We start from the raw sequence: 20,066 nt of genomic DNA on the forward strand, positions 1-20,066 counted from the left end.
TATGTGCTGGTACAGCATCTTCATATTGTCTGCAGCAAAACGGTTAGTATAAAAACTAACATCTCATATCCACTCACAGTGAAATTGTTTATAATATACAGTACAGTGTATGTACATTGATTATTCAGATATGAATGATACTTTGTATAAGTCAATATACAATTATTAAACAATTATTTTTATAATTTCTTAAGTGACAATCTTAAATTTAAAACTACAATGAAAAGCAGAAAAAGGAATTATCCTCGGTTCAACTGGCTGCACTCCCGTTGCTTGTACTTCAGCATGCGGTACATGGTGCACTTAATCCACAGTAATGCAGCAGAACAACTGACGTTTCAAAACCTGTTTTTTAACCAGGAGCCACACAAAGGCTCTGTGGAGGGAGGCCAGCTTGGAGTCAGAGCTTTGAGATCCTGGGTTGTGATTACAAGCACTATGCAAGTGTAAGTTATTTATTCCTGGGCACATGAAATCACAAATGCTGAATGATTATTGTATTGTTTTGCTCTTCTATAGGCTCCATTTTGGATAGTTTTAAATTTCTACAGCCATTCCCTTTAGGAATTGCAACAGATCAACCTCTGTGTGCGGTCTTATTCCCAGAAGATATCCTTATAATTTGTTTTCTGTCGTTTACTAGATTGTACAATGTACAGTAGGGAAAAGGGACACTTTCGAAACATTATTTAATGAAACACAAAATTACATTAACTATTTGACCAGGCATCTCTAGACTGTGACCTTTATTATGTTCAGGAAAATAAAAGAAATTTGAACTTTGGACACCATGGTCAATAACGATGAGATTAAATATCACTGGTGCCGCCTGATCAAAGAAAATATGTGTGTTTTAGTCTCCAAATGTACCATGTCAATAGAAAATAAGATATCAGCTAAAAGGTTTGATGAAAATAAGAGAAGATTTTGTCTTAAAAATTATAATTTATTTTGTTTGTCAGTTCTCCCATTTCTCACAATATATTGCTAAGGCATATTTTAAAACACATATTATAAATAAGGTGCATGTTCACTCACTGCAACATTCTCAAAGAGTTTAGAACTGTACCAACTTTATATATGTTATTCTTTAAAAAGGAAACTGCTCCACATCCCTGTGCGCCCACTGTACAAATGTAGTATTGTTTGAGGCTGTTTTCACAATGTCTTTGTTAGACACCAAATTTTGCAGGATTCAATATTACAACAATAAGCAATCATATTTATTTTAATTTATGTTATCTTACTAAGACCAAATCAAAGTTTCATCAAACATAATTTAATGAAAGCCCACAGAATTTTCAGAAACAGTTTTGATTCTGAATGAGGGACTTTGGCTGAAGATCTTCGTAACCGATCACCATGACCTGCCCTGTGATATTCTCAACACAGTCAAAGGAATGCTTGGGAAAACACAAGGTTTCATTATGAATGGATTAACAATCCTCACATATAGCTTCAGGTCAGAGACTTACATAGCATACAGTCTGTCCTTTCCGGCTTTTCCATGCTATCTAAATTGAAAACAATATTCCTACTAGCATGGAGATCAAAAGTTAATGGAAGTAGTCATGAATCACTTAAGCTACATAAAAATGCCAGTTGGTAAAGAAGATAATGACTTTCTTAATCAAATATTTAAATTTTCTTAAATTAGCATATTGTATACTAAGCATAGATTACCTCGCAGCTGAAATCAGAGATTATGCTTGAATTAAAAATTAAAGCATAGAAAGATCAAATAATTAACGTTTTAAAGATTTAATGAATTGTTAGTTTGCTGGAGTGCAGTTAATCCTTTTAAGAGCTACAAAATTAGAAGCAACTCAGCCAATGCAACCTTGAAAAAATATGAATCTGAACTTCTCCAGATATCTGCAGCCCACAGTGTGGAGCATGACCAAGACAACTGAAATGAATGAATATACCGATTTCTTGATAAAAATTAGAAGCTTCTTCTTAGTCATCAATTTCAAATGACAAGATCTAAAAAGTATCAAAGCACAGCTGCCTCACTGTCATTCTGGAACTATAATGCCAAAATTCTCATGTTAGTGGAACAAAAATAAAAAAAAATAGTTTGATTTGTCTGTTCAAATTTTATTGTAGACTACACAGATAAAGAAAATATATTGTATTATATTATATCGTATTATAAAGAATAAGACTAAGATCTTACTTAACCCAAAAATAAGCACATCATATTCCATCATCTACTATTTACATCACCAAATGAAAATGTTTGTAGTCTTAAAGATTCAGACTTCAGTGTAAAAGTATACAAATGCAAACTAGTTCTGTCTTTTTTCAGAAGGAAGAAAAGGCTGAGGTATCAAAAGTAAATAACAGATTGTCATGGTCATACAGAGACAAAAACACAACTTTAGAAACATCTGCTATAACTTTCCTTCATAGCTGTCACAGACAGAAAATTGCTAGATCTGATGTAGCTCTGCTTGAGAAATTGAAAAACAAATAGTTGATTAAGTGTCGAACAAGAAAAACTGCCAAGGTTCTGTCATGGATTGATTATCATTAACTGAGTCTCCCTGGCTTCTGGAGAGTGGAACGCACCTCTGTCATCTCAAAATTCCCAGAATAACTTATCTTTTTCACTTCCAAAACAGAATCAGAAAAATGCAATTTACATACAGCTGACGTTCCACAATATCTTCAAAATTTTCGGTATTGCTTCTGACCAAGGAAAAAACTGTAAGGGTCTTGTCTTTAGTACTTGAGACACAAACTACATGAAAATTGTCCCCCCAACTAACATGTGGTGATGGACGTACAGTGCATGACTACATTCTTAATCAATTACCATTAATAATATGAACACAGCATTAAAACAAAGAAAAAAATAATAAAAGTTTTACTAAACTTTTGTTTTTATGCATTCTAATAACTGCATGCATGACAACGGCATATGGGCCAAGAGTACAGTTTTAACATGTGGAGGTTATCTAATGTCTCATGGTCTGTCTTACGACCTATTTCTTGCAAGATCTATTGTATGAGTCATAGGAGTAAAACCAGTATCCTGGTTTCTTTCAGGAAAGGGTAGGACAAGATCCTTCGATTGATTAACTACCTAACAGGCTCAATAGGCCAAATGGCCTCTTCTTGCTTGTAATCTTTCTTAGTCCCTTATGTTTTTAAACAGACTACAGCTCTGTTAAAGAGGGCTAGCATTCACAAAAAGGCAAGCAATCCATGGGTCTTTTACAATCTTTCTTTTCAGATTTTGTAAGGTTCCACATCTGCATAACTATCGTTCCACTAGTTTGAAAGACCTTTATTACACATTGAATTCTATTCTATCTTTATTAGTCTGCCTAAAGGTTTTGTCTGTGTCTTAAACATTAATTGCAGTTTGTGTAATATAAGCTAACAAATGCTTCTTTATAGTAATTTAGACATTTGGAATAACTACTTGTAGTAATAATTTAAAACTAATTTAAAATATTAGTTTTGCGAGTTTATAATTCTTAATTACACATTTTATAGCTTTTTGGTGGTTAACATCCCTTTGTGTCTATCTTATTTGCTTGTGTCTATTGTATTATATTTGTCTGTATGAATCCTATTTGTTTTTTATACATTTCAGTATAGATCTACTGTATTCAGGGGATATATATATACTGTATATATGATTCTTTAACCTGAAGAAATAAGCCACTATAATTAACAAACCAATAAATACTTGTGTAAAGCTACTACAGTTATTAAGAAATGTATAAAAAAGGTAAACAATAAAGTACATCTTCAAATGTGATGATTATAGTATATTGAAATGAATGATAATAAAAATGGTTGAAATGACCCACTAGAGGGTCAACCAAGCACCCCTGTCAAAGTTGTTAGACTGGAATGCAGGATGCAGTCTGCAGCTCAGACCTTACTGTTTGTGCCTATAGTTCAGTGCTTTCAAACCCTGCTCCCCTGCAGACTTACTGTACAGCAATTATATGCATGCTTGTTTTGGCTTTTATTTGACCTGTCAGTCAAGAGAGTCAAAATTACCCTAGTTCTATGGTCCAGTTTCCAATAACTTCAGCATACAGACCTTGACATAACCTCTTCTCGGCTCTGACAAATCAGCTCTTACTAGTTCATTAGTGTGTAATGAATAGACACAGATGGGAATGATACGGTATCAGACACTTCCCCTAATTGTCTTTTTTTCCCCCCCTTCTGAAAAGGTCCAATTGCTTACATTATAGGCAACACACCTGAAATTCAAAAATTGATACTGGATTGATAGTGATCAGAAATCACATTTTAGCTTTTAAGAGCTGAAAGCAAATTTACAAATAGGCCCCCAATAGATAAGTGAAAATAATTAGCTAGTGATTAAGAACTTGGCTGTAAAAAACCCTGAAGGACCAGTGTTCCTCCAGGAGCATGGGTGTGAGTCACTGATATAGGCTATGTGGCATTAGGTGATATAGCTGGTCGAGCGGCCAAGCTTCCTTCTGCCTGGTGCACAGTAGAGGCGTCTATGAGCTGTGAGAGAGGCACCACTCCCCCTATCGGTGCCAACAGTGGCATCACTGAAAGAGGCACCACTCCACTGGTCAGTGTTAACTCTCCCATAAGGACCTGTGGTGCATGCAGAGTGTTGAGTGATTTAATGGCTACACTTGGTTGGGAACATTAGAGGACTGCATGCAGTGTGAGCTGGGAAGAGCATTGAATTTGGCTGGACCATCAGGGGGAGGAGGGAAGATGAATGTGGTGTATATTAAAATTAATTACAATACATGTATTGTTTTAGGCGGTGGTATGAAACATAAAAATAAGTGTTAGCTAAAAGCCGCATGCTGTGAAAACATGAATAAGGAATTTGCCTTTGGTGCTTAAGGTAATAGAATATAATCTTTATATATTTTTTTCTGTTACTCTTAATTAAGAACCCTGATGAAAAAATAGAATTGAGAGGAAATAAATGCATTGACTGAACTGGCTTTTTGCAGAAAGTGCAATATACTAAATGAACAAGTTTATGAAGCCTGAGTTTGTGCTATATTGGGTAACATTATGCGCATACTGTAAACATCACACAATAATGTCTTTTATTAATCCAGTAGGCTCACAATATGAAACAAATAACTTTATTGAAAACAGAGTTGAGAACATGTCCCATGAATTTTCATTTATATTATTACAAAAACTAAATACCTGCAGAATTCTAAAGTCACTGAAAAGAAGAATAAGAATGTTGCATTTTTAGAAAAGATCATTTTATCAGTCAACTAACACATTTTTCTGCTTAGAGACTCAAACTTGCACAGGTTGCTAATCACCACTTAAGTGAGCAGCATACCATGTACAATGCACGTTCGGATTTCATTTAGAATCATCTTTGCAAGCAAAAACTATAAAGATGGGCTGTAATAGAATGACATCTGCTACTGTATTCTGCTGCAAACCTGACCAGAGGGCATCACAGACAAAGCATGCTGGGATTTAGAGATGAATGCTGTATCTGAGAGCTCATCATCACAAGGCTTTACTGAGCAGAGGAAACAGAACAAGAAGGATACAGCAAAACTTTGAAGACAGGCTACATTTAGGGATTGTGGACATATGTGTATCGAAGTGTTCTTGATAAAACTTTCTTCCTCTACCTATTCTGTCATCCAGTGTATCAGTTTCACAAACCCCTCTCACAGAGTGTTAAACACACGGCTGGAGCTATAGTGTTCATCGCATATTTAAAACTGTACAGTAGCATCACTGCCAATAATTATTATATATTGGCACTTTCTGATGGGTTGCCTGACAACTACAGTAGCAATACTGTAGCTGGTTTTATAGTAGTAGGTAAATTTTAATCTGTATACAAAAATCCATTAATCTATAAGACATCATATGCACTTCATACATACTTCTGTAATTATTTGTGATACTGAGTTCTAAATTAAAATTTTATAAGAAACTAAAATGAAAAGTTACGTCAGTGGCTGTAGAAATAATTTCTCTCAAATTCTGAAATATATAATACCAACCAAACAATGAACAAATGAGCAGGGAGCTGCGTCAGCATGCGTAGGCTGCAAAGGAACAGGTAAAGTTCATTCCATGCTGAAAGGTAAAGAAAAGAAACTGTTTTTGCAGTGGAGCCTCCTTCCCTTGTGTTTATCTGGTGTGAGGAAGGCTCCTGAGCCGAAGTGTTGTGTTTCTTTTGTCTTTACCATTCAGCACAGAATGAACCTTTACCCCTTACTATGAAAAATAAGACAACTGCTTAGAATAAAATGATAGAGCTGCTGCAGTCTTAGTTTAAAGTGAAATTAGACTCATTATGAAATGAGTCTTACAATGCATACTTAAAAAAGGCAAAAGTAAATGGCTCAAAAGTGTACTATTATTAATATAAAACCAAGGAATCAAAATGAACAAACTTACAAAACCAAGCTCTTTAGGAGATATATCTATACATTAATTCCAGGTCTAAACAGAGGAAGGAAACCTTTTCTAAACTTTCTATTTCACAAATCAGTCCAACAGCGTGCATGCTAATAATTATTCAAATATATACCGCCCCTAATGACTAACTGATGTATTACTTAAGACTAAGTAAAGAAGAAAATTAAAGCAGTTACAGAGTACCGCTGTATGTGTCTGCTGCCAGTCTCTTGGTGAGTCGAAGACAGAAAAACAAGTAAAAGCTCAGGAGGAGGAAACACATTCAGACACACAGAAAGATCGATCGCTTGAGGCAATGCTAAAAGTCGCCTTTGTGCCAACTGGTATAAGAGAGTTCTGTGCATGAACCATTGATTTGTTTCATCAAGCAGAATGATAGTGATTTCCAAAAACAAAGGAAATAAAGGCAACAGATTAGATAGACAATCAGAATGACATTAGACAGATACAATCCACTTTGTACTATAGTTCAATATATTTGTTTAATAGGTCAGCAATGGTGATTAAATGCAAATTGCTGTTACTCTTTGGGATAAACTAGTTTTAGTCAATTTATGTGAGTAGTCACACTATCTACCACTCTTGCCTTTGGAAAATGAAGTGGCTTGTCACTTCATCATTCACCTCAACACACTTTCAGTATAACCAATGAATGGAACTGAAAGACTGTCTCCTGCCAAATTGCTCACTTCACACTTCAGTTTGAAGACAGTTATGCTTTCTTCAAATTCTTATGCAAACATTATGCTTTTACATTTATTGTCTCTCCAATGCACTATGAACTTACAGTGTCAGCCTTAGTTTCAGTATTGATGATCGTGCTATCAGTCCGAATATGCAGGTGTGGAATCACATCTGAAGCTACTAATCACAGCGATGCGGATGTATGTTTTCTTAGATTTGTAACAGTGCATGTATTCATACACATCTCTCTCAATTTAATGCAGAACAGCGAATGCATGCATTTGTGATTTTCCAGGTTTGGTTATTGTAATGCTGTGCTTAATGGTGTATCCAAACATGTTCTTAACAATTACAGCACGTTCAGAGCTCAGGTGCCTGGATTTTAACCAAACTAAAATGGATGCACATATATCACCTGTTTTAGCTCCTTTGTGCTGATTCTGTGGATTTCAGAATAAAATTCAAAATACCTCAAAATACTACCATTCACCTTTAATGGTCTTTAACAGTTTAGCTTCTGGTGACATCAGTGAATTGCTAACCTCCTTTATACCCACACATTGTTAGCACTCTTCAACCTCTGGGCTTCTTTCAGTTCCCAATACAAAACCCCGAAGACTGGGAGAAGCTGCGCCCCTGGGAGACCCTGGGAGAGCAGACTTTCTGCTCTGGTGCTTCAGGCGAATAAGAATCATCTCACAGCCTAAATCAGATTCTGACAGTCAGTTAGCACTCTCAAACCCAATTTTAAACTTACTTTTGTATTCTAGCTTTTAGTCCTGTTTATTTACCATTTAATTTGTGTATATGTAATATTATGTGATAGATTTATTTTTATGTTATTGAAAAGCATTCTGAGACCATTTACCATGAAAGTTTCTATATAAAATTCTTCTTTTTATTTTGTGCTTTAAAAGTGTCTTAATTTTTTTTGTTAATGTAGCGGACTCTATAGCTATCGTATTACTCCAAGTGTGTAATCAGTTATCACAGAACAAGAGATGAAGAAAGATAAACTTTTTTCAGATTTTAATTTTTTTTTGCTAATTTGCTTAAAACCTCCCACTGCATGCAAGAGAACTGTATGTACTGTTTTCTTATGGAACAAAACATTTATTGTTAAAAGTACAGAGCTGTCAAACAACAGATAGGCTGACAGACTCAACTGGTTAAGAGCACAGTGCAAATGTCTGTTATGTTCAGTTTGTTGACAGCACACTTTTGTTGGCTATTTCCTATTTAGTTTCCTTGTTATTATATTTTCTTTGTTACCTTTGTTAAATTTCGTCTTATGCATTCTTCAGAACTCTTCTTAAATATGATTATTGAAAAAGTAAACAAAATAAACTTAAAGTAAAGCATTTAACCCAGATAAAGCTGACATTGAATAAGTTGCAAAATCATATATTAATACAATTCTTCAGGTAGTCGATATATTTTGGAATAATGAAATAATGAATATCCTATTCTTACTATATGAGTGGCATAAAGACTGTGAATCTTTTGCACGAAGAAATAAAGCTTAGAAGTTCTACAAAGATCCTGCAGTACAGAAAAAGCCAGCAATGTTATTATATTATGGAGGGTTAAATTAGTTCAGTAAGCAAGCAGATAAAATTATATTAATATTTTAAAAAAGGAAACTAGTGTATTTTAAAACAGTGTATAGCTGGAACTAAACTAACAACTCTCAAGATGAGATGTGAGTGACAGTTTAACTGGAAGTTGTTACATTATTTTAAACCCTTAAAAACAGACAGGGTTGTATGCTAATCAATCAAAACTCTCTCTGAACTCGGTTATAAACACCTCCATCTCTCAAAGTGGTCTTCTTTGCTGAAAATTGATTTTCCATGCAGTCTTTTTACCTTTGCAGAGCAATAACTTCCAAGTGTGGATAATAAATAGCGAAAAATATAAATAGATAATTTTGAACAACATTACTTATTTTGCAAATTGTCTAATTTTAGAGGGCTGTGAAGTAGTCTCAGAAATGTTAAATTCATATAAGTAAAGATTTTAAGAACGTTCTTTAAATATGAGAATTGGATCCCTACAAATACACTATTACAGTAGGTTGTTTTGACATTTCTTTTCCCATATTCTCTGGAGGTGGCTATGTCGCACCTGAAAACCACAGGTGAAGTTAATTTGAAACTAATATGTCTGTAATGTTTTTCAAGAGCGAAGAAATCAAAGACTCCCTATGTTTCTGATTCTCTCACAACCTTTTTTAGTACTCAGGCACACTGCAATCTCTCATGCTGTCTCACCTCAGGAAAAGGAGACATACAAAACATCTTGTGTCGAATGCAGAGGTAACTTTTGTTATTTCTGCATAGAACCACATAACTAATTCTTTTCTGACTGAATGAAAAAAAAAAGCAAATGTAGTATATTTAATATACAGTACTACCAATATAATTTTATATTGAGCTCAGCTGCATCATTGTAAACACAAGCTGGAGCAAGGTCAATATTAGCACGTTATCTTTTATAATTGTTATGAATATTAATAGCACAATGTGGACATACTGCTTGTAATTTCCAAATGTGTTGTGGAGACCCGGAGACCATGCTTTTTCTGTCACTGCTGCTCCCTTGTTAAGGAATGCCCTTCCTGAGACACTACGAGAGAGAAATTCTCTGACTCTCTTCAAAGTCAAACTGAAATTTTATCTCTTTACTAAGGCCTACGTTTGATTGACCTGTACTCTATCTGAATAGACCTGTTTGTTCATGTTTAACTTTTTTTCCTGCTTTTCATTGTACATTGTCTTTTTCTTTATGTTTAATGTACAGCATCCTTGAGTTCTGAAAGGCACTTTACAAATAAAAGTCTTTATTATTGTTGTTATTATTACAGTGGTTGAGCAATCTGTAGCCTTTAATAATAATTTTATAAGATAATAATCATGCTAGTATTATTTTGATTTTTTAGGATAAAAAAACATAGTAAATGCGATATAAAAAATAATTTTATAGTTTTAATAGACCAAAAGAATGCTAAAAAGATACTATTATGGAACAAGTAATAGGTGTGAGCACCTGAAGAAGGTTCCATGGCCGAAATGTGTTTTCTTTGTTCTTTTTTTAAGCATGGAATAAACCTATTACTTGTTCCTTTGCAGCCTACGCATGCTGACGCAGCTACCCACCTGAACTGTTATAGTGTTATTTTAATAATTTATCTTCATTCTCACAATAAAATAAGCAAAGGTGTAAAGCGCCAGACACTGTAGAGCCAAACCTGAAGAGTAGAGTCAGAAAGACAAGCAGATGAAAAGAAGCTGAAAAGCCAGAACATGAAGATGAGTCCTAGAATCACCATCACAGCAAAACTAAGAAAGAGAGAAGTAGAACTTTATCTTGAAAAATACAGCTAGTACTGTGTGTAGGTGAGCCCCTGATCTACAGATCTACAAATCTCTGTTACCCTCCAAGAGTCGAGATAGACAACTACTGTACAATTCTACAGCACAACAAGCTCCTAGCCAGAGCAGGTGATGATGTGGTAGTGGTTCATGTGTCACAAATGACCTTGTTCACAGTCCTGGCCTCATTTCATTTTAAGCATTCTTATGTTCTTATATACATACCAACTCAGCACATACAGTAAGTCCAATTCCACTAAGGAAAAATAAAATTCTTGTTATGTTATAAGCTCTACTGCTCTCACAATTAAAAACAGTATGTGCTTTTATTGTACAGGGTGGAAAGGAATAACTATAGTAAGAATCCAATTAAACTAATTTTTCTTCAGGACATTATATGAAAAAAAATCTGTAGAAAGAGAAGGGGAAGGATTCTTGATTCCATCTAAATAATTTATGTACAGTAGAGGCTTGCAGAGAAAGTACAGTACTGTGAACAGACTTTAATACTCCTCTACAGTCTCCACTTCAGTCCTAGAAAGCAGCAAAGGTTATCAACACTCTTGAAACAGATTTAACACTATCAACTTTTTGAACAAACCAATTTTGCCAGGAAGAATATTAGGCTATTTGTATATCAAGAATATTAATTTTAAAATTGGAAAAAGCCACAAGATAAAAATATTAATACTCTGTTGTTGACTTTAACTGACTGTCCAACAATCCCAAAGTGTAAGAAAACAGTATTTTCCATCTCATCTTTTTCATAAATCTAAATTAGTATTAATATTTTCACTCTCCCATTAAACATAAGACACCAATCTGAAAATACTACATAAGACTTTAATACTAGTTTATTAACCAATAATCATTCTTTAAAAAATGCAGCTCATGGTTATATTTTAGCATCTATATTGTGTTACCTCCCCCTGGTTTACTTACGTTATAGAGATGCTTCTTCCTACTACACTGTGGGGCACTTTGTGTCAAGATGTTTAAGAACACTGTCTGACACAATGTCCTGTTAAATTTTTTAATTTAATATGAAATTCATATTTTGTGACAGTAAACAGTAGTTTGAAAGAAACATCTAAAGGAGCTCATTTGTTTGGATGTGGTATTTGCAAGTAGGAAAATAAAGGGCTTTTAATTAGAAAGCAAGATAAGTGTCCTAGGAAAATTAATCCCATATTCAGCAAAAGTTTTTCTGGCTTGTCTTTGTGGTGTGACATTTGCAGATGATGAATGACTGAAGATGTGCACAGAGGCATAGCTTGTGGGGGAAGCTAAAGAGCCAGCACAGATGATTTGAAGAAGTGGCTCATATGCTCTGAAGTCATGGCAGAGCCTATTTCTAAGCTTAGGGTTTCACCTCAAGTATTGCAATGAACATTGTCAAACCCTTTTATTTCACTGTGATAGTTGGGTTACAGTATATTCAGTCTTAAATATATTTGTTTAAGTTTAATTTGTGTTTATTATTGTGGCACCATGATACTTGGTTTTAAAACTTGTTACTTTACAGTCAGATTAACTTAGACAAAGGAAAGGCTGGTGTGACCTATCCAGTTACTCGATTCTGCTCAGTCGGCACACAATTCTGAGTAGCTGTCCAAGCCCAACTTCGTCCTGTGGGTCCAGTTTTCTGTTACAATTCCCGATTGTATTGACACAATATAACTGAGGGAAAATCCTGAAGTATTGTTGGTATTTGTGGTACTGTGCATACTTTATTTTTCTGAACCAGAGAATACATGTATTTTACAGTTAAGACTGAAACAGACTACATGTATAAATTATATTACACACCTGTAAGTTAAAACTGGAATAAAATCCATGAATGGACTTATATATTTGCAAGACAAGACGAGTTACCAGGAGACTGATGGGTGCAGCTTTGACATCACATGTCTCAGTGATGGCCTGTCAGAACAGCACTCTAGCATCTTCATCCTAAGATTTGGAAATTACAGTATGCTGGAATGCTGTTGGGTATTCCAGGATGCTTCAGTATCACAGATGCTGTTTTGTTCTTTAGCACCAAAAACAAACCAATTTTACTTTCCAGTACTTTTGACATAATGCCTGCAGTTCAACCCTTCATTCCTTATTCATGGTGTATAGTTTTATTCAAATCTCTATCACACAGTATTACCCCCATGATGCAAGATCTAAGAAACCAAGTTGAAGAATTTAATTTGGAGTAAATACGTTTCCTAAAATTTCCAAATGATTCCACAGTTGTTTTGTTTTTATGTGCAGCACAGATGTCACAGATTGCTTGTTTACAAACCAATACTGTAATAAAATAATCTTACAATCTTTCATGAACCTTGATTAATAAACTACAAGAGAATTTACTCAGGGGAAAAAGTGCACCATCCATCCATCTGCTTTCTAAGTGCTTTATCCAATTCAGGGCAGCAGGGGAGCCGGCGTCTATTCTGCCAAGCAATGGGTCCAAGGCAACATACACTCTGGATGGGATGCCAGTCCATTGCTGGGCATACACAGAGTCAAACAAAACAATACTCACACCAATGTCAATTTTCCCTGAGGCAATTAACCTACCAGCATGTCTTTGGACTGTCAGACGAAACTGGAGCAGAACCCCATGTGAACACAGGACAACATATAAACTCCATGGTGATAGCACCTTAGGAATTGAAACCAGGGCCTCAGCACTGCAGCGCAGCAGTACCAACCACTGTGTCACCATGTCACACAAAAGTGCCCCAGTCAAAGGTAAAACAAACAGGAAGGAAGGCTTTAAATTGGTCATGTCTAATCCTGTTGCCTCTATTTGCATTTATCTTTTTGATATTTCTGTTTGATTGGCACTTTTTGCACACTAGACAAATGCTTCACTGTTTTGAGTTTGTTTACAATTTTCTTTAATTGGGAAAATACCTCCATAGATTCATATCGTTATAGTTCTGTGTCATCTTACAATTCAAGATCTAGTATTTTCATGAATTTGAACCACCCAAGTGCAACTACAAATTTTGAGCACAAGTCACTTCAATTTGCAGCTGCCAGCTGCCAGAACAATGAGCTGAGAGACCCTATTCACCCTTGTAGATGACTGTGTTTTCAGTAAGAAAGAAAAGAACATATTTTCTGCAGGTTTTCAGCTCTTTGTCTGGTGTGCTACAATTGTATATATTTTTCTTTCTTCTTCCAAGTATAAGGTGTTATTATAAAAAAGTAATTTCTTTCATAGGTATACAGGTCTACCTTTAAAACCTAATGCTCCCAGCATCCTGACATCTGTCTGTCCAATAGCTGAGACTTACTTCTTATGTTTATTATATTCAATTTCTAATCAGAATTTAAGGTTTTGGGTTTTGATTGCTTTTAGTAAGAAGGCTGGGACTGGGGGGGGGGGGTTAGTGATTAACTTGTAGAAAGCCTCTTGCCTCTTGTGAAGTTTGGAAATATGATATAATCAATGAAGATAATTAAATTTAACAAAACATCACTGATCATGCCAAATGGAATGCCACCAAAAAGCTAGAAGCTAGACTGATCACCTGATTTTGTTATCTGTCCATTTTCTAACCGTTACTTCCAATTCAATGACATGTCGGAGCTGGATCCTATTCCGGCAAGCAATGGGTGCAAGGAATGACACATTCTGGATGGGACCCCTCACACCAGGGTCGGTTTTCCCACTAGCCAATTAACCCACCAGAATGTTTCTGGAGTGTGGGAGGAGCCACGAGCAGCTGGAGGAAACCCACATGACCAAGGGGAGAACACAGAAATGCCCTGCAGAGACTGTAACACCTCAGGCCTGGAATTGAACCCAGGATCCCAGCACTGCGAGGCAGCAGTGTTAACTACTGTGCCGCCCCTGATTTGGTTATAAAATCTCAAATACCTTGTGCTCAAGAAGAACTCCATTCCAATAAGGTTAACTCAAGAACTAGACGTCTCGGGCTATCTCCACAAACAGGTTACATGCTCTACACTGAGGTGGACGCTGAGTTGAACACTGTGGTTCTCTTTGTTATTTGTTATAGTTCAACATCTCCTCTCAGGATTTTTCTTAGGCTTCAGTAGTTTTTTTTGCATTGAATGACTTACCCACATGGATGTATCACACAGTTCACTCATCTGAAAATAAAGCTGACAAAGTATTGTGGAACCTCTTGGCAAACAGCAGAATATCACTGACTCAGATTATGAGATATTCATTAAAACATCTGAGAAGTTGACTTTCAGAAAGAAAGACGGTTTTCTGATAAAACAGACTGAGGTATTGGTATTTTAGAAAACAGTGCTATCTGAGGCAAAACGACAGAGAAAAGAACATTTAATTAAAAGGCACAAAAAGTGCGTCCAGAATAAAGAATATCCAGCTGTCCTGCCATAAAATTACTTTATTAATATGACTTTAATGTGATCAGCAATGAGCAGATTGTACAATAAAAAATCTTGAAGCAAAATACTGCAGCACAGGCTCTGTGGCAAATAATGTAAGGAGAAGATCAGAATTAAAAACAATGCTATTTTTAGGATGAACCTTCAAAATTCTGCTGATGCTCTGGTTTGTTTATATTAAAGATTCCTCATAGGAACAGTAATGAATCTTAATAAGCAGTATTTTATTGTTCTCTCCCACTAATTCACAACATTTTAAACAGAAAAAAACATAGTTACTTTTTCTTTGTTCCTGAAGATGAATTTTAGTCAAGGAAGCAGTCAAACGGGATAATACAGCTCACAGGAACATCAGTGATCAAGCCGTGTGTACTGCTTCACTGGCAAAGCATCTCATTTTCGGTATAATAGATAGTTAAATTTCACCACAGAGAAAACACTGACAAATTGCAAAAAAAATAAGATTTAACACTATGAAAGGATACATTAAAATACAATGCCACACACAGGCATAGGTTTTTCTACAGCAGACATAACAAGACACTGTAAAGAACTGGTGTCTTTTAAACAGTGATTAATTTTCCTTTTTATTTAACTCTAAAGCAAAACTTCTGCTTCTACCTACTGTACCTGCTCCAAAGCATCTTCTACTGTCACAGAGCATGGCAATAATTAATATAATTCTTTTAGCAAATTATGTATACTGTATGCACTGGATACACTGAATTTATTAATAATATACTGAATCCATTCTAAAAGAGCTAGTGCAAAATGAAATAATGAGCAAGTCAGACTTGATTCAAACTAAACTTTCTGTTTTTCAGCTCCTAACATGTTTCGAGTGTATCGACATGATGTTCTTCAGTAACGTAAAAACATGAGTACAGTATATGTAAGGCCAGAAACAATTAAACACAGTTAACTTCAATGCCCAATTACTTTAATTTGAAAAGCTTCTTTTGACAAAGGTGTTCTAAGCACTTATAAATTCTAATATGAAACAATAAATAAAGAATGCTGTGAATGTATTCTTTTTATTTTAAATCCAGGCTTACTGTCAGCTCTGGAAATATGTTCCACTATACAGTACAAATGCTTTTTTTCATATTAAGACACAGTGTGTCCTTCTATATATTCAAAACACTTATATCCCCATATTCTTGAACACAGAAGCTAGTATTTGGGGATAGATAACAGGGGAGGTAGACAGTTGTGAGCCTACAGTATCTGACTATATCTAACAATAGTTAGGATATAGAATTAAAAGTGCAGAATTGAAACCAAGGGATGTTATGAAAAATTGTACAATGCACTAGTAAAATCTCATTTAGAAAATTGTGTACACTTTTCATCACCATGTTCCAAAGCATTTTCCTCCTCTGGAATGAGTGTAGACAAGAGCAGCCAGATACATTCTAGTGCTATAGGTAATAAACTACAGACTGAAAGAAATTAATCTTATTACGTTTTATGGAGAAGACGATGTGGGATCTTACAATTCAAATCCTCAAAAGCAAAGACAAAATCAACCTAGTGAACAGTGAAGCACAAATAAGAAGACCCAAGAGGAAGATAAAGGGATGTGTGTTTAAGTATTGTTCCTTGTTTTACTCCAAGGGTAATGGGAGTATAGAACCAGCTAACCTGCTTCTCTGGTTGCTATCACAAAATGATCAAAATGAGATCTTGGAAATAATTAACTACTTGGAACCAAAGGAGATATAGGAGCCAAATGTCTTCTTCTCATTCGAAATGTTCCGTATATTCTCTTGCTCTAGGAGCTCTGTGAGGAAGAATGGTTTTCTAGATCTCTCACCAATATTTCTGAATAGTACTATAGTTTATTCAAGTGTTACAACCAATTCCATTGGAACTAAAAAATCTTCTTATAGTTTAAGTGTTGAAGTGCAATATCATGGAGTTATGAGAAGGGATTTTAGAAAAGCCTTGAGACAAAAGGTTGTGCTATTTCTAATTTCTGAGGAATTACGTTCTGGCACAATTCAGTTCTCTAAATCATACAAAAATGTTGAATGTTGCGAACAGTCAATAGAACTTTTGTTTATGCAAAGAATGAATATACAGTAGAGAAGATTTGATAACATTTGCTTATAACAAAGGAAATAATATTTAACCCAAAATTCCCTCCCAAATGCCTGATTCACCATATACCTCAGTTTTTCTATACAAAATCTACAAATAAATAATTTGTTACTGTTTTTTTTCTTTTTATTGAATAAATTATAAGCATTTACTTTTCTTCCATTACTACTGAATATTATTTTTAAGGTTTGTCTCATCTTGCCAACTAGATGAAGGCTTTTGTTACTGTCCTTTAATTTGAGCAATTGTCCCTGAGAAAATGCTTGCTTAGTACTGGAGACTGAAGGTCTTAACCATCAAAGACATCATCCCTGACACCATCCAACATAATCAATACATCAGCACAGCAAATTACAGATGGCTTCAATACTTGTGAACACCATTAAGACATAATCAATACTGTTTTTCAGCATTACTACATACATGTTTATAATATAAAACCTTATTTTTCCTTTCAGGAATTTTTTGGGATTTAAAGAAACCCAATTAACTGCTTTTTGACATTATGGCATTTAGACACACTATATGTTTTCACTATATATAGGTGAACAAAGCCTACTTGAAGAAGGGGTAAATACATTTCCTGATTAAACTGTCTGGCCATAAACTGTCTTCTTTCATTATGTCACCAGCGTCAAGAAAATTAAAACCATTGCCTTTAAGCATACAGTACCATTCAGCAGTTACTCTACTGCTGAGTGGCTTTGGTGTCAATCATAAAGCTGTTGAAAAGCAGAATTTGGAACAGAAGGTTAAAAATTCCTCCATTCAAAAGCATGGTGGATTTTATTATAGGCCACATACAAAATGCTAAATAAGCATGTTAAATCATTATTTTTAATTAGATATTAAAACAGAAAATACACTTCTAGAGTACATATGCTATATCTGAATTGTTCTCATGGTTTTATGGCAGCAGATACCAAAATGAGAGAGGTCTATTTGGCCAATCTATCTCATTTAATGGTGGGCATCCTGAACCAGCCTGCCAAGTCTTGATAATGGAGCTATTGTGCACGTGTGGCTTCAGCACTATGGACAGCTCCTGTGGGCTGTGTTTCAAAGCCAGAGTCCACATGAAAAAGCCAGAGAACAATCATTTTATTCCAGTATACAAATGCATAGTTTACATTTTAATATATTATAGTATGAATATATGTTATGGCATATAAAAACGTAAACAACAATGTAAGCAACCTCTCATATCCTGAATTTAAGAGCAGCCAAGGACACAAACAATATAGTGGTGTAACTAGCTAGGGTTTTCATGAAAACAAGTTACACACATATAACACTGGGAAACCCAAACAAATCGAAATGTAAAGATATGAGAGTACACAGTTTTGTGAAAATGAAAACGTGAATAAAAGGTTATCTTTACCTGGAGTGAAGTTGTATCTGGCAGAAAACCCAATTGTTTCCAATTCGCCATCAGCAAAAAACTTTATCCAAAGATATCGGCCACTAGATCTTATATACGGTGGACTCTGCTGGCCACAGTAGCGTCCAATTATTGGGGAGAAGCCAAATGGCCCATCTCGAACTTCAATGTGGTCGAATTTACATTCCCATGAAGGCTCAATCGAATATTTTTCATCAAAGAAGAGATCAATACATTGCCTGGGTGCAGCTACAAAAGAAACAAGGAAAACAGACTATAAATCACAGAACTCAGCAACTACTAAAAAGAACAGTTGAACATTGTTTTTCAGCATGGAATAAACCTATTACTTGCTCCTTTGCAGCCTACGCATGCTGACGCAGCTACCCACCTGAACAACTACTAAAAAGAACACTACTATTGGATGGTATGCATTGTGCAAGTTTAAAATATGCAGTCTGAGCTCACAAAAATAGTTTATTAATTGCTAACTTTAATAGTTTAATATTTAATGACCATGACCATCCAAGATAATTGGATGTGATAACATGTTGCCTTAAAGGCACATGGACGTCTAGGGTTCCTGAAATGTGCTCAATGTTTTATAAAGCTTCTGTAATTATTGACTTTCAGACATATTATTGGCACATGGTTCCCCACAGTTACACAATTAACCTGAAAATGATTTGCCTCAATTAGGATAATTCATCTGTTTTGTGAAAATCTAAATTGATTAGAAAGTAAATTCTTATTAGGTACTGATTTTTTATTTCGGCTATCACAGAGTCAGATTATTTTATAAATCTTCCTTAGAATTGTCTGAAACTTAAAATGGACAAAAACATGATTTTTATATAATTTATAGTGTCTCATCTTTTGTTCCCAAACAATATCATGTGAAGGAGTTACATTGAAAAGTAGTCTTGTAAAAGTTAATAAGCATATTTATGGATGCAAAAGAACTAAGAAAAGAGCAATAGACCTTATTAAAAGATGACAATTATATCTATTAATTAATCACATCAGAATGCTAACTAAAACCGGAAATATACTCAATATACTCAAATTGATGTTTTCAGATTAAGGGAATTGTATAACACACAATCTCTGTACGCTGCATTAAAACTGCAATGAGGAAATATGTTATATTCCAGTGTAATGCATATCATAAATATGAAACATGAAAATTCACTGAAATCTATTTCAGTTATAAGTTATTATTAGATGAAAGTAGACTGTTCTCAGATATGAGTATTTACCTTCAATTATGTAAATGCACTCTCTCTCTGGAGGGTATTTGTTGGGGTAGTTTGGAGAAGTGAAAAGACCCCCTTCCGGGTCTTTGATCCAGGTTCCACACTGGCCTGCTGGCTGCACTCCCGAATTGTTCTTCACTGAAACACAGAGAAACACCTGCCTATAAATCATGTTGGATGGAAAAGAAAAAATCTACCAGCAAATCATATTCCACAGCATTCGCCTGCAATACACATGACCTTGGTCATGAAACATGCATTCTGAAGCACACATCCTCAAGTGTCTTAGGCTGGACACAAGAAGTGCTGCCAATTACTGACTTCATCATCAACCAAGACAAGCTCTAAAATGATTAATAGATATTAAATCAATGAAACATATTACCTGTCCCCTTCTTTGTTGCCCCAGACAACCCAAGTATGATGAGACTTGCAACAACTGGAACAAAG

General features: G+C 35.0%; 1 protein-coding gene across 2 annotated transcripts in view; it reads right to left on the reverse strand.

The window, feature by feature from the left end:
* Positions 1-20,066, reverse strand: part of neto1l (neuropilin (NRP) and tolloid (TLL)-like 1, like) — a 63,277-nt gene that overhangs the window by 40,966 nt on the left and 2,245 nt on the right. For both annotated transcript variants that reach the window (XM_088918667.1, XM_088918668.1), the window contains exons 2-4: positions 20,002-20,055; positions 19,620-19,754; positions 18,361-18,609 (exon numbers count right to left, since the gene is read on the reverse strand). In XM_088918667.1, the coding sequence (XP_088774793.1) occupies positions 18,361-18,609; positions 19,620-19,754; positions 20,002-20,055 (438 nt within the window). The remainder of the gene's footprint in view (positions 1-18,360; positions 18,610-19,619; positions 19,755-20,001; positions 20,056-20,066) is intronic.

Source organism: Atractosteus spatula, chromosome 6 (assembly GCF_055471065.1).
Source record: "Atractosteus spatula isolate fAtrSpa1 chromosome 6, fAtrSpa1.hap1, whole genome shotgun sequence".
NCBI lineage: Eukaryota > Metazoa > Chordata > Actinopteri > Semionotiformes > Lepisosteidae > Atractosteus > Atractosteus spatula.